The 23959-nt window shown below is 41.3% G+C and overlaps 2 protein-coding genes and 1 long non-coding RNA gene across 5 annotated transcripts in view; 1 reads left to right on the top strand and 2 right to left on the bottom strand.

Annotated features, from left to right (window-relative positions):
• COL26A1 (collagen type XXVI alpha 1 chain) overlaps nucleotides 1-11756 on the bottom strand; it is a 168943-nt gene extending 157187 nt beyond the window's left edge. For 2 of the 3 annotated variants that reach the window (XM_033518891.1, XM_033518889.1), the window contains exons 1-3: nucleotides 11505-11756; nucleotides 5654-10928; nucleotides 5246-5317 (exon numbers count right to left, since the gene is read on the bottom strand). The gene's annotated coding sequence lies outside the window, so the exon portion shown is untranslated. The remainder of the gene's footprint in view (nucleotides 1-5245; nucleotides 5318-5653; nucleotides 10929-11504) is intronic. The other variant, XM_033518890.1, reaches the window with a different exon arrangement.
• Nucleotides 11757-11841: 85 nt separating this feature from the next.
• IFT22 (intraflagellar transport 22) lies at nucleotides 11842-14844 on the top strand. Its single transcript, XM_015646436.3, has 5 exons — nucleotides 11842-11934; nucleotides 12147-12226; nucleotides 12300-12389; nucleotides 12681-12883; nucleotides 13797-14844. Exons 1-5 carry the CDS (start codon nucleotides 11896-11898, stop codon nucleotides 13943-13945), a joined length of 561 nt encoding a protein of 186 aa, XP_015501922.1. The 5' UTR covers nucleotides 11842-11895; the 3' UTR covers nucleotides 13946-14844.
• A 4128-nt stretch (nucleotides 14845-18972) lies between these two features.
• LOC117245292 lies at nucleotides 18973-22971 on the bottom strand. The gene is made up of 2 exons (XR_004499865.1): nucleotides 19639-22971; nucleotides 18973-19103 (listed from the first exon to the last, which is right to left on the bottom strand). It is a non-coding gene; the product is annotated as an uncharacterized LOC117245292 (long non-coding RNA).
• Nucleotides 22972-23959: the final 988 nt, after the last annotated feature.

The following is a 23959-nucleotide window of genomic DNA, read 5'->3' as shown; positions in this document are numbered from 1 at the left end:
AGGTTAGCAACAGTAAGAGTTCAAGACCTCCATTATAAATTAAATTATAAGATTACTAAGGTTATTGTAATACATCTATTACTGGGGAATCAAACCAAACCTGGGCCAGACTGAAAATTCTATGGGACTGTGGAGGGTTTTTCTTTTAAGCTAGTAGAGAGGTATTGTGTGGACATTTCTTACATTTGACCTGGAATAAATCAATCACAAGTCAAAATGCAATAGAACTGAAAAAATCTCACACAAGCAGTTTAGCATACAGCAAACATGATAGACAGTGTTATTGTGTGAAGCATGAGAAATGAGTCAGAAGTCATGAATGGCAAAATTCATTGACCATAGATGAGAACTTTGCCTGAGTGAAGCCCACTTGTGTGGGTATTATAAAGTAATACAAGGGATAAAATAACTCAGATTGAAGCATAATTCAGCAGATGGAAAATGTGATGACTCAACTGATCAGCAAGACAATGCCTATGTCCGGTGGAATTATACATACTCTGAGCATTATTGTGTCCTGGGGAAAATGATTTATGTCACCTTTGATGTCAGGCACTGATCTGCACAGGCACAGGGAGTTTGTGGACACACCCTTGATCCATCAGAATCATCAAGTATGCAGCAAGTATGATGCACACAGGTGTGATAAAGACAAGGCAGAAATAGCACCAAGGCTACTGCACTCAGACCTGCCAGAGTAGAAACACATCCAGAAGCAGCCAGGAAGGATTGTAAGAGTTACCTTATCCTTCTTCCTTCTCCCAGTAAGAAGGCAAGATCTGTTATACACAGATTATTGTTGGCACAAATTTTTTTTGCCTTGTTCTGAAAGACCTCAAGCTAGAAAGTCTCCATGGTCATCTGAAAACAAATTTCAATGTTTGTGCTCTGTTCTGGTAGTTTTTCTTAGCATCCAACCTCATTCTGTTTTACTGTAATTTAAGCTCTTAATGTCTTACTTTTTTCATTATGGATGTAGAAAACTATTCCTCCCTTCAATGAAGAAACTTTTAATTCCTCAAGATACTTTAATAAATGCTTTAATAACATTCCTTGTCTCCTAGAAGCAAAAAAATGACAGTTTCTTCAGGTCACGTTAGATAGTTCTGCTTCTTTTTGGTATTTTCCTCTGGATGTTCAAATTGGTCTACATCTGTTTTATGGTATCCATGACTTATATTTCTTTGGGATACCACTGCTCTGCTGAGGATTTGCCTTTTTGACATCTGTACATCATTGTTAATCCATGTTCAGTTTGGGATTCTCTACCTTTTCCACAAGACTGCTAGCCTGACATTCCCTCATCCTGTACTTGCTAGTTAAAATTATTCCTGCCAAAGCACAGTGCCCTGCAGTTGTCCTTAATGAGTTTCATCTAATTTTATTCAGATTATATCACCAGTTTGTCAAAATCATTTGAAATTTTAATCCTGCCTTCCAGTACTCTTGCATTCAGTTCCAGCTTTGCCTCATCTACAGATTTAATAAGTATGCTCTCTCTTCCATCGCTTAGATCACTAAAGAAAACATTGGGAGGTCTGTCTCCATGTCTGTATCCCCAAACCATGATCCTGTTCATTAACTGTTCATTAAACATCATTCAGTCACTGAGGGCTGCCTGCTTGCTTGATGCTGTACAGGACATAAACAGTGATATTAGAAATTCTCCAGACTATGGAGAACCTTGAACTTCTTTGTAACATGCAGTGAGAGCAGCTACCAGAGACTAGGCTGCAATTTTTATTGGAGTCACTGACTATAGGATGTCCAGATTCAGTGGTTTCCCACTGCTTAGCTAATTTGAAAACCTTTCCTGAATCATGGATTCTCTGAATCTCAGAGAAGGAAGGACTTTCATGACCAAAGAATGTCTCAGTTTCGTACTCTGGCCCATAAATGCTCCTAATTCTCTTAATTTCCCCATGGACATAGGCTGCTTGACTTGAGGAGCCCAGTATGAGTGGGAGTCTGAATTTCCCTTCTGTACTGTGCAAGTCACATGAGACAGAGTGGGCTCACTCTCCTCCTCACAAGTAAATGCACACAAATCACATACCTAAGGAGTTATGGAAATAAGCACCCTCATCCCAGCTCCTGCACACCTGAGGCACTGCCACCTGCCCTGTGGAACCAAGGAGAACAACTAGTGGGGATGCAAGTGGGGAGACTAGTGTTGCCCTTCATCCACCCACGAAATCTCTGTGTTCTAGCCATATTTTTACAGCTTCTACTGATTTTTTAAAATATCCTAAGAACTTTCTCCATGAGCCATGACAACAAGGACTAACCACAATCGTCTGCTTTTCTTTGGCTTTCACAGGTCCCCTTTGGCTTTGGTCCTTCAAAAATCTGTGGGCTGCAAGCTGAAACTTTCTGCACTTGGTCCCATTGTATATGGACCACCATGTCCACAGCAGGATCCTGCCCAGCTAAGAGCTGAAACTGCTTTCCAGTATTTTCACCTTAGGTGTCTGCAGTTCAGGTGGATTAATAGCAGCCCTATGCTTTCTCCCTCTTCTCTCCCCTGCCTTGTTTCACAAGCTGTTTACCTGTCAGCCTCTGTCTTCACACTGCAAGCCTTTTGTCAGTGTCTCCCTGCACCATCCTTGCCCATGTTGGACCTGCCACACAGGCTGCAGGACCTTCCTTTTTTGTCCTTGCTGCAGGTGTTTCCCAAAAGTAACACACTGCCTGTGCGGTACTGGCCAACAGTCACAATGCCACTGTCACTCTCCTACTCTCCTTACAGTTCCATCTTCACCTTACCCTGCACATTCAGATTCACAGGGTCCTTCTGTTAACTGATATTAATTATTTATTGGAGCATTCACATGAACCTCTCCCTCCTCTGTCTTCATTCTTTTCCCAAGATCCTATTTTCCAGTTTAACTCTTTTTGTTTTCATAGACTTGGTCAGTTTCGATGTGATTAATCTCCTTCATTATTTTAAAATCATTTTAAACCACTGCAAGATCTCTTTTTAAGCAAGATAATACCAAAGCTCCTCAGTCTTGCTTTGTAACTCAGAGCTGAAAGGCACAGTATTACTGTCATTTTCCTTGCTTTATCCCTTAATCATATCCTCCTAAGGTAGAGTAAGCAGTACTGAAAAGAGCACTCTCAACAAGAACTCACCAGTGGTTTAGGTAATAACAATAACACCTTTTTGATATATATTCTGTTCTTACTGTAATGCAGCCCAACATCCTGTTCAGTTGTTGGGGTATTTTTTTTTTTTTTCTACAGCTGTGTGTTAGGCTGGGAGCTCTGGGAATTATTTAAAGAGAATATTTTCCAGATTTATCAATTTACCTTCATGAACATTTTGGTCTCCTTGTTCCAAGGGGAGCAATCATCCAAGCAAACACCAGCACCATTCAGTGGCACTGTCTTGCTCTTTAGCTGGCTCTCTACCCAACCTCCTCTCTTGAACCTGACAGATTCCTCCATGGAAGCAATAAAAAGGCAGCTAAGGTGCTAAATACGAAAGATTGCAGGCATTAAAGGATAAAGTCACTGCAAAGCAATAGGTTCCAAGTATTTCTTGGCGAAGCACATGTACACTTATGCTAGCTTAGGTGTTCACAGTATACTCCATTGTCAGCAATGGATTCCACACCTAATGGGCTTGGTTTCCAAAAACCATCCCTCTTCTAGGGCCTCGCTTCCATTTTTAAATGACCCAAGCTGGAGCTACTAAATTGTGCTTTACAGATATCCAGCTCCATACACAGAACACAAATCTCTTTTACCACAAGAAATGCTCTTCAGCTCTGTTTTCTGCCTAAGGGAGATCAATCTCTCTACAAATGCAAAACCAATCCCCAAATAATCCTCTGGGATTACACTGGCTCACAGCCCCTCATGCCACAGGGTCTCAGGCAGGAAGGATACATGGGCTGTCAGTCTACACACAGAAAGAATCTGGTTGAACTCCCTGACCTACCAGAGCCATCAGGAAATCTCTCAGTGCCTCCCTTTGTAACACAGAGTTCAGTGCTCTGTTATGTATCATGGCTATTGTAAGGATAATAGGAATGGAATAAAAATGACATGGTATAAATAGTAACAACAATGAAAGAAGAGAAATAAAAATAAAAGAAGCAAGATGAGATGTAATCTAAAGAGAGATATAAATTGTTCTTTGGCAGAAAGGAAATTATAAAGTTTGCAAAATACTATGAAATGTTTAAACTGATTGTTGCCCAAAAAAAGAAATAAAAGCTTTTGACCAGACTAAGGAGATTTTTGGTATGTGATCGAATGGTAGGACAAGACTATCAGCCTTATTGTGTGCCTGGAAAGAAGCATCTCCCAGCATTTTTTGGCTCAATTCAGGGTATTTAACTCTCAGATTGTTGTGAGAAAGCCAGTGCAGTGCCCCCATGTAGGGTGATGCCCTTCTTCTGCATTGAAAACACGTGTTCAGCTGGCTGCATTCTAGTGGAGCACAGGAGATTTGTCCCAGATTTTCTGGACATGATCTCTAGTTAATACTTGCCCTTGTTTTCAGATGTTTCAGTAAAATCAGATAATTGTTCATGTATTGAGTCTTCCCTGAATGGATTGACAATAGATTTACAGAGCTGACCTGTAGGCTGGGGAGAGGGGGATCCTGGCCAGTGTACATGGGAGGTGAGTGGACTTCGGCGCTGCAATTCTGGAGCATTTCTGGGAACAACCACGGTTTGTTGGGACTGGGACACTCCAGCTGTGGCTGTGACCTACAGAGGTGCAGTGCCTGGCTGGGGATCAGGAGAACAACAGCCCTGATAACCCAACCACTCATTTCCTTAGTTTTGAAGCTGTGTTAGGTGAAGAACTACATTAAGAGAAACCCTCCACTGTGTTTATTTATTTTAAATGGCTTTGAGATACAATTTCTTCGAAAGGTCCTATACAATTAATCTCCATTGTTCTGTATATATTTGCAGAAGATAACTGCTTCATTAAAATATGGTGTGCCATTAACTGCACTAAATATATAGCCTTAAACCTTAAAATGTAATGTAATTAAATAAGAAATATGAACCTAAGGAGGTTAAGTGCAATCAACCACTGACATACACATTTGATTTGAATTAAAAAACACACACAGAGGGAAATAAAGGGCCTCCGTACATACTTGGATAACAGGAAATCCCCTGGACATAAAAATAGTGAATTTAAGAATGGAGAATATAAAGGTCTAGTTCAAATTAAAGATTTTATGACTGAGGACTCCATTAAATCTTTGAACACTTACAGTAAAGAGTTTGGAATGTTTCCAGTCCAATTCTTTATGTTCTCACAAGTGACAGATTATACTTCTGAACTTCTATGGCAAAAGAAAGAAAGAGTGATTGTATTAATCCATCTAAATCTGCAGCTTGCTAATTAAGACGAAAACTATAACAATCTGTACTTAGGTGAAACACAGTATTTTTATAACCCAGCTCAAGACAGCATCACTAGCCAAGCCAAAAGTAGAAGATTTAAGTTCTCAAATTATTGAAGAACAATAAAATAATGAACCACTTAATACTAAATGATCAACAATCTGTATTAAATATGAACTCTTTTATAGTGCCCAGTCTAGTTTGCTTTTTATATTTCCAAGACATTCCTCGTGGTGTTTAAAATACAGAGAATAACACAGTTCTTCAAACCTCACCTGCAGCAGTGGAAGGAGTTGCAGGAACCTCAGTCACAGCAGGTCTGCAGTGGCAGCCCCATTTCAGAGGGCCAGTCACACACAGGTTTTTGTAGCCCAGAGATATTAAGGAGTGCATTTCAAATGAGGAGTTTGCAAGTGATCCAAGCATTGGAAACTAATGCACTACTTTTACTAGGTTTTAAAGGGAATTGAGGCAAAATTATCAAGAATAAATCTTTTAAAGTTTAGGGTGTAGAGTTAAGAATTCATCACTGCATCCAGGTACCTAAGCAAAGGAGCAAAGATTTTATTCGACTTCTCAAAACATACTAATTACTGGTACAAATCTGTTGTCACTAGTGGCATACTGCCAAGAGGTAATTGAGCCTTAAATGAAAATGAATGTGAGACATGTGAAAAGACAGCTGATTTGACCTAGGATGTTAGCAGAAACATAATGCCTGGAAGGATCATGGGGTTAAGGAACTCCTGTGTTTGGCTATAAACTGCAAAGTAACACATAAGTCAAACCAGAGAATGAAATTGAGAGAAAACAAAATCTTCCTGTCAGTAGGCTCTCCTCTCCTACAGGGTACATGGCAGTCCCTCTAAAGACAATCTGCACTGCTTTGCTTTCTTTCTATGAAGTCATTGAGGGTCTGGCCTTGAGTGAATAACCAGATCAGACAACGTTAATAAATGCCGTCTCTTCCCAGACCAACACGGGTGGCAAACACCACAGCTGCCACTGAGAAACAAAGCTGACTTTGAAATTCTGTATTCAAAACAAAAAGCATACGGGTCTAATAGAAAAGGATCCAAGAACCCTTGTGAAGCACAAATAACAATTACCCTGTGATTGTCTTCCTTCAGTACTTTCAGGTCTGCCACCTCTGACATTTTTACCAAGCATTAAGAAAGATTTTTTGCCCAGCCCAACAAGGTTGCCACACTTCTTGTAAGAGTAAAGGTTGCCCAACACATCCCAGAATAATATTCCACATTTTTCACCTTCAGGCTGTGTTTCTCTTTGCCTTCCCTCACAAATAGACATTGGGAACACCAGATTTAGGAGGTCTGACTAATGGTATGTATATATGCATGCTTCAATTCCATGCACATCTCCACAGCAGCCAAAAGGTCCCATCCTTGTCTCACTTGGCCATGTCCCCACTGGTCCTCATTACCTCCCTTCTGTCAGCACCAGGCTTTTGTGCAGTTTTGGAGTAAATGGGTCCATAGAGCTGATTATTTTATTTTTTTATCCCAGAGGTATCAGGCTAGTTTTCAATTTAATTGGTTCCATCTAAACAGGTAATTGGGAGGACATTGGATGGACAACTGGGGATGTGAAGGGAGGCAAATACATAATATTTGAGTGGTGATACAAGTTAATGTCATATGTAAAAGAGCATCTATCCACAGTGTAAATTAGAGTTCAGGCTCTGTCAACACGCAGTGGAGACTCTCCTAAACAGATGCTTCCAATTGTAATTCAGAATACCTAAACCAGAAGCCTAAAATTAAACAGCATGAATATGACAAACCCATAGTGTCTCAGTACTGTAATTCCCACTAAGAGTTGAGGTTCCATTTACAAATGCAAATGATCTGGGCTTAAACAGAAATACTTTTGCTTAATGTTTCTTTCCATGGAAAAATTGATATCTTCCCCTGTGAGGGGCAGTGAAGACCCTCTGAAGGGCTCTCCTGCTAACACAATAAACATCTGTGGGTTCTTTCCTCCCTAATGCTGTTTTTCTAGGGGTCCCTCTCTGATGAATTAGCCGTCCCAGTAGATTGTGGCAAACAATCCCACACACCACATTTTAGGAAATGGTACTTCTTGCAACTGATTGGTTTGGTCTGCCTTAACGCAGGCAAGTTAACACCACATTATCAAATGGACTGAGGTCACCAAACTCAACCAGATGATCTGCTTGATCCCTTTTTTCAGGAAAAAAAGAAAAAAAAAGAAAAAAAAGAAAAAGCTTGGATTCCTTACAGAAATCTGAGTGCTCCAAACTAGAAGCAGTAGGTTTGGTCACTCACAGCCCACCCACCTACAGATCAAGATGGACTGGAACAACCTCCTTCATAAGCCAGAAAAGTGTAGGGGGTTGGGAGGTGGGAGGAAGAGTTTCATATTTCATCTACCACTTTTAATAGAAAACAGAATGTGGTGGGAGGTTGAAAGGAAAATGGCAAATCCCTGGAGATCTTAAGTGTTGGCCTTGCAAGTCAAAGCTGTCAATCACATGGTGTGCCCTCCGACTCTACTTCTTGAAAGGAAAGAAGGAAAGGAGGAACAGACTGGCACATTCAGCCACTAGGTGTTACTGTTGCTCCATGGACTTTAGAATAAGGAAAACATCTATCAGAGGCATGCATCATCTGCAGCTGTCCCTGAAGATTTAAACCACAGAAATTAATTCCTACTTCTGAATTCACACACTGCAACTCAAAATTCAGAACACTTTGGTGTTTTTTCTTGGGGCGGCCATAGAGGCAGACTGATGTTCCTTGTGTTTGTTTTTACCTCTCTGCTTTGTTTCTCCATCTATAAAATTGAAATAAAGACCCTCATCTCCCTTGGGAAGGACTTTGAGGCCATAGATCAATAAGAGTTGAAGTCCTTGACAATCTGTTGGCATGAACAAAGCAATAAGGTTTTGCATGAGCTTTTCCTGTTGATTCCAGAATAGGTTTCCTGAGAGGCTGAACTGAGTGTTACCCTGCAGACTCGTGACAAAGAGCAGGACTTGCACTGCACCCCTGTCAATGCACCTTAATGTCCCATTTCCCTCTGGTCTCTTGCCATAGCTCCAACCAAAGATTTTTCCAGAGAGCAGCCACACTTCATCCAAACCATCATTTACTTAATCAACTATGCTTTGAGCCCCAGAGACACATCCCTGCTTCTTAACCAACAAGCTTTGAGATTACAATGTCGATTTTCTCCTTAATTTTTAATAACAGGCTACAATGCTCAAAAATAGGTGTTCCTTCCTCTCAATTCCTGTATTCCATGGCTTGCCCCCAGGTGAACCAGTATAAATAAATGGAAGATGTAATGCAGGTCCATGTCTGGTCCCACTGAAGAGCTGTTTCTGCACACACACAATAAATGTCATGCAATGCACAGCAACCAGGCAGAGCCTTCCCTTCATGGTGAGCTGTGCCATGTGGTTGTACTTCTAACCCAGGCAGCATTTTCACACACAACTAGAGTGCTCCAGGGCGTGTTTTCCAAAGTTTGGAAACATTGCTACAGTACATTAAACAAAGCACCAATATTGAGCCACAAAAGCTTATGAAAAATTTTTTTTGAGTTGTTTTCATAGGAAAATTTTTATGTGTCACATTAAACGAAATACAATGCAAACTTAAAATACTGAAAGACTGAATGGTTTGCAAGTGCTCAAGTATTATCTGAAAGCTGACTGGCATTACATTTTACTGCTGCTTCCAGTAAAACCAGTGGGTCTCTACCTTGGAGGCAAATATCCTCTGATCTGCAATTCAGGCAAAAAAGCATCACTTGCCCTCACACAGCAATTACTGCTTCTCTCACTCGATTTCTCACTGCCATTTCTAGGGTGAAGAAAAGCTTTATTGAACTGTTATTGATAACTTGCAGTGACTTTTGGCTTTTGAAGAAAGAAGGAGGATTTTTACAATGAAAATCACCTGAAAAATCTAATTTTTGCTTGCTACCAAAACATTATGGTGGAAAACCTTCCATCTAATAAATGCAAGATATAAAGACCATTCCCAGCATTGTCTGGAAGTACTTCACTTACTGCTGGGGTTTTCTCTCTGCTGCAGTCTGACAAAGAGTTTTAAATCAGTGAAGGAAAATGATTCTACACACGTGTTCTCTCAGCAAACAAAACACCAAGAACTGACATAGCTCTCCCCCTATCCCTATAGCAGATGCTGGTAACATTAAACCTACTTCACTTAGATGCCTTGGAAACAGTCACCTTAAGTGGCTTGAAAGCTTAATTCCCACTTTCTAAAGTGACTTCAAACCCTAAATCACATGGAAAAATCTAAAAATTGCACCTTTAGTCAGCTGTGCTCTCCTTACTCTTCAGTGGCTAATATAAACACACAAAGACCCTATCTGACACTCCATCTAAAAATTAATCCTAATTGCTTTCTGGGCAGCTGCACAAACATTCAGTTTTACCCAGTTTCAGTTACATCTTATGCTTTATTTCCCCTTCTTCTATGCTGGTGTCCACAATAGGACCCTTTATAACACATTTCTCTTCAAATGTGCTAGTGTCAGCTACTACCATATGCCAGCTTAGGCTGTCCTGGTTCTTCTCTCTGGGCCACCCTTTCCATCTTTCCTTTGGAAGTCAAGGGTATGAAATGTGGAAAACAACAAAGCTGTGGAAAGAATTAACTATGAGTTGTCCCAGCTCATTGTGAATTTGGTCCTGGATCACACGCAAATCTTCACAAACAGAAAGCACACATCCAATCTTCTACAGCAGAATCAAATTCACGGGTAGTTGCACTCCTTTTTCATTGTCTTAGTCTCATGAACCTGAAAAGGAAGGTTTTTCTGAAGTTTATAGTACTGTGTGACCATCAGGATGCCACTGTCACACTGAACCACTGTAAACTATCCCTACACATGAAGTGAAGCAACAAATGAGTCTCCACTGTGATAGAGAAGACTGTACCCCCTCAGTGAGAGCAGAGCATTTCTGGTTCACATTTATTAGCAGTACTGGTAATAAACATTTACACTGTGGTAGCGCCTAGAGGCCCTATTTGAAAGCTTGTCTAGAAGTGCTATTGTACCTGGGCACTAAACAGCTCTGAAGCAGCACATCTGTCTGCCAGATGTCTTATTTTCTTAGAAGCTGCCATTTCAAAAAAACCTTTTTGCCTCCCCTAACAAACCTTAATAAGAATCTTCAAGAGCTTGGTTTCATCATCCTTCCAAAGAGAATCTGCAGTTAAAATCGTAATGAAGCAGGGAAGGAAAGCACTGCTCAAGCTAGTGAGGGACACCAGAGTGGTGCAGAATGGTCTGAAGACCAGACTGACAGAGGGCTCTGGAAGAGGACACTGACCTCTGCATGTTTCATCCCTCCAGGGCTGCTTACCAGGGCACTGGGGCCAATGCAGCCACAGCATTGCACGGATGTGGTCAGCAACGGGATGCAGTGGGCTTAGTGGTCTCTATTTCATCTTTCATTGACTTTTGGACCCTGAAAGGTTCCACACAGGAGTTGTGGGGTTTATCTTCTCATGGTTCAAAGATTGGTATCTATGGGAAGAAAAATGGTCTGGTAGGGACTATCAACTTTCTCCCACATCTGCCCTTCAGGAGTCATCAGCTGTTCCTCCTCTGGTCAATACTCAGGGGTCACACAGCTGGAAATCCTGTCCCCTACTGAAAGCAGCAGCTGGGAAGTGCCAGGAGGATTTTCCCCTTAGCAAAGCTGCCCTGGGCCACACCAGCAGGTACATTGTGAAGGATCCCTTCGTTCTTTTGCTGTGACACCATACTTGCTCCAGCAGTCCAACGAGCAGGCCAGGGAAAGCAGGGATGGAGCAGGGGAAGAGTGAGGGGACAGCAAGGACAAAGCATACAGAAAATTTCTCACACGCAGAATTCACACGCAGAATTCACACATAGAATCACGAAGCTGGAAGAGACCTTTAAGATCATCGAGTTGAACCCGTGCCCTAACACCACCTCAACTAAACCATGGCACTGCCACATCCAACCTTTCAAACACATCCAGAGATGGCGACTCCACCACCTCCCCGGGCAGACAATTCCAGGACTTTATCACTCTTTCGGTAAAAAACTTTTTCCTAACATCCAACCTAAATTTACCTTGGTACAGCTTAAGACCGTGTCCTCTCGTTCTGTCAAGGAAGGACACTGCGGGGACAAAGCAAGGGGCACAATCTGGGGACATGAAGGGGACACAGCACGGACGGAGTGAGGACACAGTAGACGGATACGAGGACGGAGAGACGACGTGAAGGGGACAGAGCAGTAAAGAGAGCGCAGAAAGAGCGCTAATACAACAGGGACGCGACCCGAGGACACGAGAAAACGGAGCGGCCCACAGACCCGGCTCGGCCGCCGCCGCCCCCTCACACCGCCCCCTCACGCCGCGTCCCGCCTCTCCCGCCACGTGACGCGGCAGAGCCAATGGGCGCGCGCTCCCGCCGCTGCGCGCGTTGCCGGGCAGCGGCCGCGGGGGGGCGCCGTGCCCGCCATGCTGAGGGCGAAGGTGCTGCTGGTGGGGCCCCGTGAGGTGAGAGCCGGCCGGGACCCCCCGCACACCCGGGCGGCACCGCCGAGCCCGCGGGGTCACTGCGGCGGGAGGGAGGGAGGGAAGGAAGTGGGACCAGGCCTAGGCCTGCACGCACCGGGGCTGAGCGGGAGGGATGGCGCGGGGGAGAACCGACGTTGTGGTTTAGGCACATTAAATTCCTGCGTGTGTCTTTCACCCCCGCGTTCTGCCAGTCTGGAAAGTCGGTGTTGGCAAACTTCGTGTCGGAAAGCACGGAAGGGATCTGCAGCTACAGCCCGACACAGGGGGTCAGGTGAGCGAGAGCCCCGGCTGTGCTGTGCCGCTGTGTGGGATCATATCCCATTGTGTATCCATCATTTCCGCAGGATCCTGGAGTATGAGAAACCAAACCTCAATGGGAACAACAAGGGAGCCGGGTGTCGATTCGAGCTGTGGGATTGCAGTGGTGATCAAAAGTAAGCCAGCATTGTTGCTTCCTCCAGGTTACTGAACTCCTGATAGTTCTGTTTACATGATATTCATATTAAGGCTCAAGCCAATGGTCTGTTTGACATGAGGAGTATTCCTGACTCTTTACTCCAATATATTTTTATGGTTTCTGCTGTAAAGCATCCAACACTGGGTACTCTCTGCCATGATCACAGCTGAACTTCTGTGTTCTTGAGACGGGGAAAAAACTTGAGGAAGTTTGAGTGCATGTTTCTGCTCTACAGCTGTCAGTCCTTCAATTTTCTCTGTTTTTTAAGGTTTGAAACATGCTGGCCAGCACTGATGAAGGATTCTCACGGTGTAATAATAATCTTTAACCCTGATCTGCCCAGCCACCTGAAAGAAATCGAGATGTGGTACTCATGCTTCGTGCAACAGCAGCCACTGCTTGACAGTCAGTGTCTCCTGGTGGCACATCACAAACCAGGCAGTGCAGGGGACATGGAAAACTTGTCCTTGGGTAAGGAGATGGAAAATTCCATTTGTAACTCAGAGTTTTTCATTGATCTTTTTGTCTTTAAAATTGTTAATGTCTTATGGCTTGCATTTTTCATTTAAATCTGTTGAGTAAAGAACACTAAAGTGCTTTGCAAAAACAGAAATCATGGATTTCAAAGGTCATCTAGAAGGTGAGTAATATTCCCACTTCACAAAAATGGGAAAGGAAGGTTAGAGTGGGTTCTCCAAGTGTGTATGCAGCTGGGGTAGAAATTAGAACTCCTGCCATATTTCCTCATTGGTACTAGTTTGGTTCTTACATTGGAAATTTATTTTTTTTTTTGGTAACAGACACTTTTGAGGGCATTTAAATTTGTATTTTGCCAGTCAAGAGAACAGGAGCCCTTTGAAATAAATGGCTGATGAGCTGCATCTTAAAATTAGCAAAATAGGTACTTAGATACTGCAAATTTCTTTGTACTGTTTATGGCTGTGAAAACACACACTGCCTTCTGGGCAACCTGTTCCAGTGTTCAAACAAGCACATGTTTGTTGTAAGCATTAATATATTCATACATATTTAATACAACAATGTCATTCCATAATTTTGAAGTAATCAAAGAGTATCATATCACTTCAACAGTAAAATTGCAGTTCAGTCCTCAATTTGTTTAATTCTGCTTAACTGAAAAACCAGACTTTACACTTCAGTAATAATAAACTTTGAAGAATTTAATCTGGCAATGAGCTGTATTTGTTTGCAACACTGACAAACTGCTGAATTTCTCCTTACCCTACTCTGTGTTATCTGGGGTGTCAAATGTTCTGTACCACTGAATTCCACCTGACTTCACCATGAGCTGTCTCATGACCTTGAATGTGACTATTTCTTTTATAAGAGGAATATACCTAATTATTCTTATTTATTTTCAAAGCTTATCCACTGAACAAGCTAAAATTGATACATTCCAACTTAGAGGAAGATCCTGAAGATGTTCGGATGGAATTCATCAAGTACTTCAAAAGCATTATCACCATAATAAATGAGAGCAGAGAGAGGGAAGAAATGTCAATTATCTCATAATATTAAAAAAAAATACTGAACAAGGAAGAAAAAAAAAGTATTTTCCCTTTGTAAGCTACACTAGCCTATGAACAGACCCTCCCATGGAGAATTTGCCTGGCTACAAATACTTCTGTCTGTGAACAAGTGCTGACATCAAGTGAACTGTGGTTCCAAGGAGATGGCTGCACATCCAGGAGTTGGAGTAACTTTTTAGCTGCACTTTGGCATCAGAGGCACAAGAAGGTGTTATTATATTAGTGGGGTCCAAAATACAAAGGTATGGGTCATGTCTTCAGAATTACTTTGTGCAGGGGTGCTTGGAGAAGAAAGCCTGACAGAACTTAACACTAGAATTCTGCTGAAGCATCTGGGCAAGGTACTCATGATAGCTGGAAAAGTCTTGTCTTTGGAAGTCAGTACAAACTGATTGGAATAGAGACCTGAGAGAAGAGGTGTAAAATCCACTTCTTTATGTTCCAAGTTGTCCTTGTCTTTCCCTTGAAGAGAGCACATTGCACAGCCATTGCCTTGGCAGGACACAGCAGGTTGCAGTCTTTCTCCGGACTAAGTTTGTCTTCTATTCCAACAAAATAAACATGTTGTGAGGACAATGGTTAGGTCTCTCTGGGAGGAAGGAATTGAAATCTTGGTTTAGTGCAATATTTTGACTTATGTCAGGAGCTCCAATAAGTTGTGCATTCTCCAGAGGAGGAAAAGCTGTTTCGAAACTTTACTGTTCCCCATTGCATTGAAATAAGTGGTTTCATAGATAATTTACTTTCTGATTTGTTTGGTTTGCACTCATTCCTGTTCTTCGTGTGTTTTGCTGCAGAAGACATTTTCTTTGTAACATGCATTACTAAGGCAATAAAAACATTTTAAAAATGCATCCTCTTTGTTCTCAAAGGGGAAGTTAATTATGGGTTCGTGGAACTCTTAGCAACTTGTTTTATTTTTACTAAGGAAAATAGTGATAAAGTTGTAATACATTTCAGCCTACAGCAAGAGACGTAGCCAAAGAAATGATAACATGTTGACACTGTGTTTTAGTAAACATCCTGTAGAGAAAGTTGTTATAAACCAGGAAGTACTTCATGTGTTTTCTGCACACAAAGAACATTGTGAAGCCAGTAATTCCTGGTGAGGATGAAGACAGTTACAGGCAGTGCTACCCAGATGTGTGACTTGTTTACAACTAAACTTTGGGAGTAGCAGCAAAGCTGAATGAAATACATTTGGACCTTACCAAAAAAATGCAGCTTTCTTTTCAAGTCATATATTTTGAAGGCCAGGCCTTTGGTCTCAGTTGCTCTCAGCAGTATTGTTCTAATGGACACAATAGACATAAGAAATCCCACGTTCCTATTTCTATTATTGTGTTGCCAAGTGACTAAAGGGAGTCACGTAGGCCCCCACAATGAAGAGTGCCCATCCATGCTGGGGTTTTGCATGCTCAGTTTAAAATATGTAGAGTGCTGACATGCAGATGCTTTAGGAAGCAACTTCTAGAAGGTATCCAGGACCTCTAAAAATCACATCTTAAACAACTCAACTTTTCAACAGGAGTGCCTTGCTCTGGAGGTCACTTGTATTTCCTCTTATCATTTCTCTAGAATTCCCCACTGGTGGAATACTTGGTGCAGCAAAGATCTGCCAAAATACCAGCTTACCTTGTTGAGAAATTGCCTTCCCCAGGATGCTGGAAACACTGCAGCAGTAATGCTCACAGCTTCAGTCAGTGCTCTGCACACACACCATGGCACCAACGAGTACCAGACACACTGTGCTGCTACTCCAAGCAGTGCAGGGGTTAATTCCTGTGTACAAAGCAAACCTTTTGTCAATTCAAGTGTGCATTTTTGCATTGATCAATACAGCTTATTTACTTAGGAGAAGTTTCCCCTTGGGTGACTGAGCTTTGCATAACTAGACACTTGGAAAGGCACCTGCTTAGAATTTGCTGAGAATTCATCCTGTGAAAATTCTTCAAAAACTACAGCAGGAACCTCTCACATCGTGCTGGAATCACCAATATGATGGAACTGGCTTGTTCAAGTGGCCTTCAGGTTTGGCCACTCATGCTCAGAAAGATAACACTGAATCAGGAAAAGGCCACTGAATGGGTGAAGAAGAAAGAAACAATTGTATAAGCAGTGTTGTTTTTTTCACTCTAGCAGCATAGCAAGGGGATATCCTTGATGTCTGAAAATAAATCACAAAGAAAATCGACAGTTACTTGGACATAAAGTAACTGGAGCAATCAGAAGAGCAGAAATGTTGAAAAAGGGTTGGACCATTGTAACTAAAGAAAACAAACCTAACTATAAAGCACTCACTCACCATCTGCTCCTTTTGCTTATTCTCCCCTTGCCCTTAAATTGTATGTGGAAATAATTTGACCTTGAACAAAAGTTTTGTTTGTTTTTTTTTTTCTGAAAGACACAAAAAGCAGAGGATATCTAATATATTCTGTTTGTGTATAATAATCTAAACTAAAAGGCAACTTTGGGACAATACTAAATGTGAACAAACTAGTCAACCAATAACTCTAGTCTGGAAGTTGAAGGTTTCTAACACAGTGGGAAAAACTTGGTTCCATAAGAATGTTTAATTAGCAGTTTGTGATAGGTTGTCACTGGACTTTATCCTTCTAGTCTGTCTTTTATGAAAACAAGAGGCTTATTTTTTTTATTCATGCAGGTATTTTTCTGCAGAGGTGGCAGTGAACCAGAACATCCGCTCCAAACTTCTTAAACTTTGAGAAACTTGGGTTCTGTTTTGTATTCCCCAGCTGGAGACTAGCTGAAGACATAGGTTGTATTTACACATATGAAGAGGAAATAAAGCTGTTTTATCAACTCATACCAGAAGAAAGATAACAAAAATTTTCTCACGTGAGTCTCACTTTAGAGAATACTGTCTGAAGATGGGTACTGGGTTTTGCTTGCATAATTCTCAGACAGAAACAAAAAAATGCCACATGTTTTGCTGAGTTCTATTGTCTCTCCCTCCTTTTGTAAGGAAATTAAAGTCTATTTCTCTCCTAGTTCCATGAAATCTATCTGAATCCTGGTAACAAGTCTCTGAGAAATTGCTCAGAGGGAATAACAGACAAGGGTACACCCTCCACTGCTATGTTACTGCTCCATGAGTTCCAGACAAAAGCATTTCTTGTGGTTTGGCAGCAAGCATCTACTCCTAAAACTCTGGGACTGCATTGTTCTTTACATGTCAAAAGTTGATTTAGTACCCACAGGCACAGATTGCAGGGTCTTTCTTTTTAGGAGGGATCTTCAGGTTTTCTAGACTGCTGGGGTCACCTCTCACAGCCAGTGACACCATTTGGGAGAGTCACACCCGAGTGGACTGTAAAGAACAGGCCTTCAGGTCTGCCCTGCAATGAATATTCCAGGATTTTTATCCTGACCTAGGTTAAATGGTAATACTCCAGAAACTGAGCAACTGACTGCCAGGCCCATAATAACAACTCTGAATCATTAAATAAAGATACGTCTTCAGGATAAATTATTGTTAAGGCTCCAAAATAGTTCTGCTGTGTTTGGAATTCTAATAATGGTAGGCAAGCTTGACTGGAACCTCTAATGATACAAAGATCTTGCAGTCTTGCTTATCTGTAGCTACGTTAATGAGCCTGGGACTCAAACACAGCTATTATGAGGCCCTTCTGCTCAGAATGGTGTATCTTTACTTTTAAAGCAGATCATTAAAAGTAATATCTAATGAAAACTCCATCTGTTTTCCATTGAGTGTACACTTGGCTTTTTTTCTTTTTTATTCTCTGAGGCTCCATGAAGCTTTGCAGCACACAGGGCTGACACTGTCACATGCTAACAGGACAAGCCAGCCCTTGATGTAATTCCTTCACCCAGGGAAGTTAAATATTGGGTATATCTGGATCTATTAACATAAAGGTAACCTTTTGGACCTTTAATTTCTTTTATATCCAGGAACTGGAGAGAGATGCACAAATATGAAGTGGTGTAATAAATTTTAAGTCACACAGACCTGCACAGAACCAAATCTACAGACCATAAATGTTATTTTACAAAGCATTGGCAATAAAAGCTGAGACTTGCCACTCTGTTCTCTATCTTCTACCCAGCTAAATGTGAATTTCTGAGCCCTGTTAAGACACAGGGTCTATGACACAAAGTTGGGCAGTTGTGATCCCTGCAGACACTCTTACAGTTTTCTATCACATGAACCTACAGAAGCCAAACACATGCACATGCAGTTTCCATTACTAAATAATTCATTTGCCAGTCCCAGAAAAACCTGGTAGTATCAGATACACAAACACTTCATGCTAAGTGCTATTAAAGCCTAGTTTCCAACAGACTTGAGCCTTAAGGATTTACCCAAGTGTAGATTTTCTATCCTCTTATAAGGGTTTTCCTCCCTTATTCTCTATACAGACATGGCTACCTGCAGTAAAGAATTTTTTAGGCATTTCACAGAACAAGAAAAACATGCCTAAAGTGACCATGGAAATTAAAAGTTTTTTTTCCATCAAAAGAAGAGAATTCTAGAACAAACACCAAACAAAGTGTGAAATTGGGAGAACAGGAGAGACAACAAGAAGGAAAGAGCATATTTTTGAATAGCACCAAGCTGTTTATGAAAAAGATTGGAAACTTGGCTCACTACAGAAGCAGAAGACTGGACTCAGCAATCCAAAAGATAATTTTAATTCTACATTTCCTTCACCAGAACTGGCAATAGAATAGATATTTTTTTCCTTTATAATTAGTTTTCTCAGCACTTACCTGTGCAAACATGTAAGTTAAAATGTATGTCACCTCTTTCCCATGCTCCAGGCAAGTACAAGAAGAGAATGTGACCTCTTGTGTGGCCCATAACAAGCATAAATTAATGATGTCTTAATATACACTCAATGTGACAAAAAGTTCCATATTTCATACAGCTTTATAAATAAAACATATCTTCTATGGCTGATCACAAATAAACCAGAAGAGAATCAAGCAGGTAATGCAGAAATACAAAGTAATAAAGATTGATTCTTACCCTTTGTTTTGTAAGAAAATGAGACTCACGTTTATGTTTGTTTATATGAATTGGCCCCAAATAATGTTGGAACTGGTTCATTATTCCCACTCAGATTTTCAGAACTTACAATATTTGATTTCTCAAAGTTCTGTGAAAATAGACAGCCAAGTTAAGACAGAGTATTCATTTCTCATTGAAGAAGCAGGCTAAAATCAACTCAATTCCCATTAAACATCAGAGAATCCATGCCTAAACACAATCCAAGATATAAATCCATAGGAAAAATATATTTTACTGTTTGCAGAACTACTTGTATTGAATGAGATCACAGAGATATAACATCAGCATGACAGAATCTAATCACCACTCAACAAACATTTTGGAAACAAGTCAGCAACCACATCTGCTTCACCAGAACCAGAGCCTCATGTGACAGGAAGCTTATTAGAGACCCTGTCTCTCATTATTTTGGTTTTGCTTATAACTTCTCAGCGTGAATATTCAATATTGCAAAATCAAGCAGCTTCCTTTACAGACCATCCAGAAAGGAGAAAGAAATTGTGTCAGACATTCCAGATCCTGAAGAAATTGATGCCTGTGGAGCTATGGATTTCTACCAGCAAAACATCTGGCACAAAACAACATTAAACATGAATAACTTGACTCTCTTGCTTTCCCCTTACCATTGGTGTGAGGCAATAGTAACTTCTCTGAAGTTCTCTTGATGAATCAAGCCTGAAAACAAAACAAAAGAGAAGAACTCCAGCCCTTTAAACATAGTAAGACATAGCAAGACATCTTAAAGGAATATAACTTAAAATACCTTATTTTCTTATTAGCAGAAAATGTTACATTATGAGACCTTTTTCTTGGTTACTGTACATGAAACAGTTGCTTTACAATACTCTTGAGTGCAATTTAGGAATTCCCATTAGGTGCTTTTTCATAGCTTTGCTCAGAGCTCCAGGAGTCAGAGCCTCTGAGCAGGTAAATTCGGTAAAATTTACAGGGGAAAACACCAATCATAGGAAAATCTGTTCAAGAATGAAGCCAAATGTCCAAAGTCTCAGCCAGGGTAACAGTAGCTCTATGTACTCAGCCTTCCTTAGCTGAAACACTTCCTAAAGTGAAAGGATTCATCTCTAGGTCCCTCTCTGCAGACACATCAGACAATATCTTCTCAAAGCCTCTGCATAACCTTTCTTTCTTCTTTCTCCATCACCTTGTGGACAGATAAAAAACTTTTCAGGGACATCTTAAGCCAGTGTTGCCATTTCAACCCCACAGATGTCAAAGTGATTTTTACACTCTTTCTGCTGAGCTAATTGCCAAGCCCCAACAAAGGGACTTTAATGGGTTGCACCAGGCAATAAACCATCATCTGCTGGCTCTAGCAACAAGGAAGGAAGAGAGGGAATGCAAAGTTGGAACAAAGCACAGATCCAGAGTAGGTCCAAATACTTCCAAAAACTGATTTATCCAAATATTTGATACCAGATGTTCTACTCAGACTACTTTAACAGACCTCCACAGAATATTAAATGCTTCTCATGTTTTCAGTACCCAACACTCTCCATCTGGGCACTTCTGCCACAGGGCACAAACAAACACTGCTTAATATTAATCAAAGAAGTGAGTTTTGCTCTTCAAGTTCAATATAAAAGGAGTAAGAGCAAACACATGCTAAGCTGTTCCTGGGAACACTGAACACAACAGAGGAGCTGTCTTGGATTACAGCATTTCTAAATTATTCCTAAAGTTTTGTTTTAGGGAGGATATGTTAGTGATATGTTACCACAAACATTGTGCTAAACTGGAGCACTCTTCATCTCTGATTAATAAATATCCAGTTCATAATATACCAAATTCGTATGTCCTTGCTTACCTAGAGTTTCCACAGATTGTTGCACAGCTACTATTCCATGGAAAAGTTGCATCCTTTTTCCTGGACATCTATTTGGGTATCACTTCTTTACAGATAACATGTATTTTTGCCTGTGCCCATTTTTAGCCCCATGGACTCCTTGTTCTCCTGTTAATTCCTTTTCTCTAGCCCAGTAACAGCCTGTAGCCATATGTACTAAAATTTACTACTTATTGCACACAACTGTGCAAAACATTAATCCCAGTTATTTTTAATTCTTTAAATCCAGGACTACCTACATTTATTAAACAATACAGGCTGTTGAGACTGTGCAGTGGCACCTGAGGTCACTTCTCCCTTATTTTCTCAGCTACCAGTGCACCCTCCTAGTCTCTTTCTGCTGATTCAACTCTGCAAAGAGAAGGATAACAGGGTAAGTACCTGGTCCAGTTTTCTCTCTCTGCAGAAGCTCCATTCCATCATGGATTTAATTCACCTACTTTTCTTAACTGGCCCCATCTCTTGCTCCCACAGTCAGTAACTCCAACTCAGAAGACAGCTCTTTAAAAGATGTGACCTTCTAGGTTGTCTCCCGTTCTCCAGAAAGGCTGAAAATTCTGCTAGCTTTCCCTTATAAGTTCCTTCTATAACTGACTGTAGCCTTTTTCTGTGAACTCCTCGTGCATCCCACCAGGAGCAGCTGGACCATGGGATGTGTAGAGCTGCCTCTGTCCCAACGCCACCGAGTTCTTGTGTGTTTACTCAGCTCAGGCACTGGATGGTGCTCTTGGCACTCTTATGCTGCAAAAGCACTCCTCAAAGCACTCCCACTTCTCCCGATAGCTGTAAAAATTCCCCGGGGTCAGATACAGTTGCATGTCTAACCCCTAAATCCCAAGAAGGGTGTGTTTTTACTACCCAGAATGTAGCTGAGGCTGCAGTGGAAGAAGCCCAGCTAGGTAAGGACAAATGCCAAATGAAATGTCACTGCCTATGACACACAAATCCACTGAGCAGTGGCTTTCACATTCGGCATCAAATATTTTATTTGCTAATTGGTTCCTTATCAGTGTTCCCCATAGCAACAAGGGAGATGTAAGTGGCATAAAGTGGGCTGAGTGACATTATGTCTGCATGTAAATGTGACTGGGATTGTGCATGGAGGGGATGATCTGAGGGAGGTTAACAACATGATATGAAACCTCCTGTGGTCTCAGAGGAGAAAGGAGCTTCTTAATGCTGCCTGAGTGAAGCAGGGAAGCTATGTCAGCAGCAAACCTTTTTGAGAGAATCAGACAGATTCTATAGAATATGAGTTTGTTTGATCTTTTTGCCTACTAAGAAATATGGATTTTACACCAGATGTTTGGTTATTTTTCATAAGAAGGACAGAAGATTTTTAGTATTTTTAAAGGTGTCATGAATAAGCAAAGGAAATACACTTTATGGGGGGAAAAAAGCTATAGGGAGATAGGAGATAAATGTTCAGGGTTTTTTTTTTCCTTTCTTTTCCTGATTTTTGTGCATCCCCAGGCAAATCGGGCTGTTTGAGTTTGCTCAGCCTTGTAAATTTGAGATAATTCCTTCTCTTCCAGCTCTTCTAAAAGTCTCTTTCCTCGATGGAAAGTGCCACAGAAGTACAAAACATTTTGTGTGTCTGCATCTAAGGAACACAGGTCTGGAAAAGTCACTTTAGCAAAATAAAGAAGCAAATAGAGAGATGACTGTAGAATTTTGGAGAAATCAGGGATAAAGGGAATAAAAGGCTTCATAAGGATGGGGTGGCATTGATGAGAAACATCTGGACTAGCTGGATGTACCCACTGACCTAAGATGTGGGATTTAAACTTGTATTGGTAAGTATTTGGATTGGACCATCTCTGGCTATACAGACATCAGCACAGCCCCAGAAAAGGCTCAGGAATCACTGAAGAATCTTACCTGGAGGAAGGCCTTGAATTACACTTTCCAGCAATCCTACCTGGATTAAACAGTTCAGAAGGTGGGCTTGTTCATCTGAAGGACTTGCACAGATTTGGTGATCCCCTGGGAGCCTATGGCAGCCCTTCAGCTGCCTGGTCCTCTGTTTACACAAAGACTGCTCTGTCTTCTTAGGTATCCTCCTTTTAATGTCTCCAAAGACAGTTCTGAAAGGGACAAACTGAGGGTTGGGAGTGCTTGGATGAATAAAATACTCCAAAATGAGCACTGCTGTTGAAGCCTTAACATGGAAATCTTTTGGCTACACTATTTAATACGACACATGTGGGACAATGAATTTTACAGTACTTGCAACACTCCCTCCTTCTCTTGGGGAGTGGGCATTGCAAACCATTAGAATTTATGGGATAACTGAGCTGCTTGTGCCTCAGAGGCAGAAAATAGGATAAATGGGCCAGTCCTGCAGATCTGACATGACTCATCGAGGTTAATGAACCAGCCAGCTCAAGATTCAGAAGTTGAGTGCAGGAGATGCTACTGCTCACATGGGCTCCTGCTTAGAGAAATGCTACTACAGGCAATACATGTAAAAACAGCCTCAAGAAATAGAAACCCTGTTGTTATTTTAGGTTTTTAAAAGAAAAGTATAATCTCATGAGCAGAGTGAAAAACAACAGAGTTCTCTCTGGGGTCCCACTGGCCTTGTTGTCCCCATGGGCAGGACCACCTTGGGTTTGCTCAGCAAAGTCTGATAAATGTGTGGTGACTGACATGGGCCTTGCTGGTGCCTCTCTCCTCTGTTTTGACATCCTGCTGCAATAGCAGAGCTGCCAGGAGGGAGCATTTGTCCAAGTCTGCCTTCAGCAGTGATTCAAGTAGAGATGCAGTAGTTGCAGTGTGTACAGGTAACTTTGTAATGCAGGTTCAGTGAGTCTGAATGACATATGGCATATTTTTAGATCTTCCCAGGAAGGAGTGTATAAGCAAAAAGCAGAGCTGTGCTTCCCTGCAATGGCAATTCTGATGTACTGCTGAGCAAGGTTACCCAAAAGACTGTGTTCCTTTGTTACTCACACAGATTGATTTTTTTGATTTCTTGGTTATTTTGCAGTAAGAAAAATTGTTTAGTTTCATGGTATATCACAACATTCAATGAGCTTGTCCCTTGGGAACACCAAGAGCTTTCAGTTCTTAATATA

This window comes from Parus major, chromosome 19 (assembly GCF_001522545.3).
Source record: "Parus major isolate Abel chromosome 19, Parus_major1.1, whole genome shotgun sequence".
Classification (NCBI taxonomy): Eukaryota; Metazoa; Chordata; class Aves; order Passeriformes; family Paridae; genus Parus; species Parus major.
Note: the sequence above shows the minus strand (reverse complement) of the source record. Positions and strands in the feature narration are given on the sequence as shown.

Coding starts and splice junctions, on each gene's coding strand:
- IFT22 (XM_015646436.3), top strand. CDS start 11,896: ATGCTGAGGGCGAAGGTGCTGCTGGTGGGGCCCCGTGAG. Junction 12,227..12,299: donor AGCCCGACACAGGGGGTCAG/GTGAGCGAGAGC, acceptor TCATTTCCGCAG/GATCCTGGAGTATGAGAAAC. Junction 12,884..13,796: donor CATGGAAAACTTGTCCTTGG/GTAAGGAGATGG, acceptor TTATTTTCAAAG/CTTATCCACTGAACAAGCTA.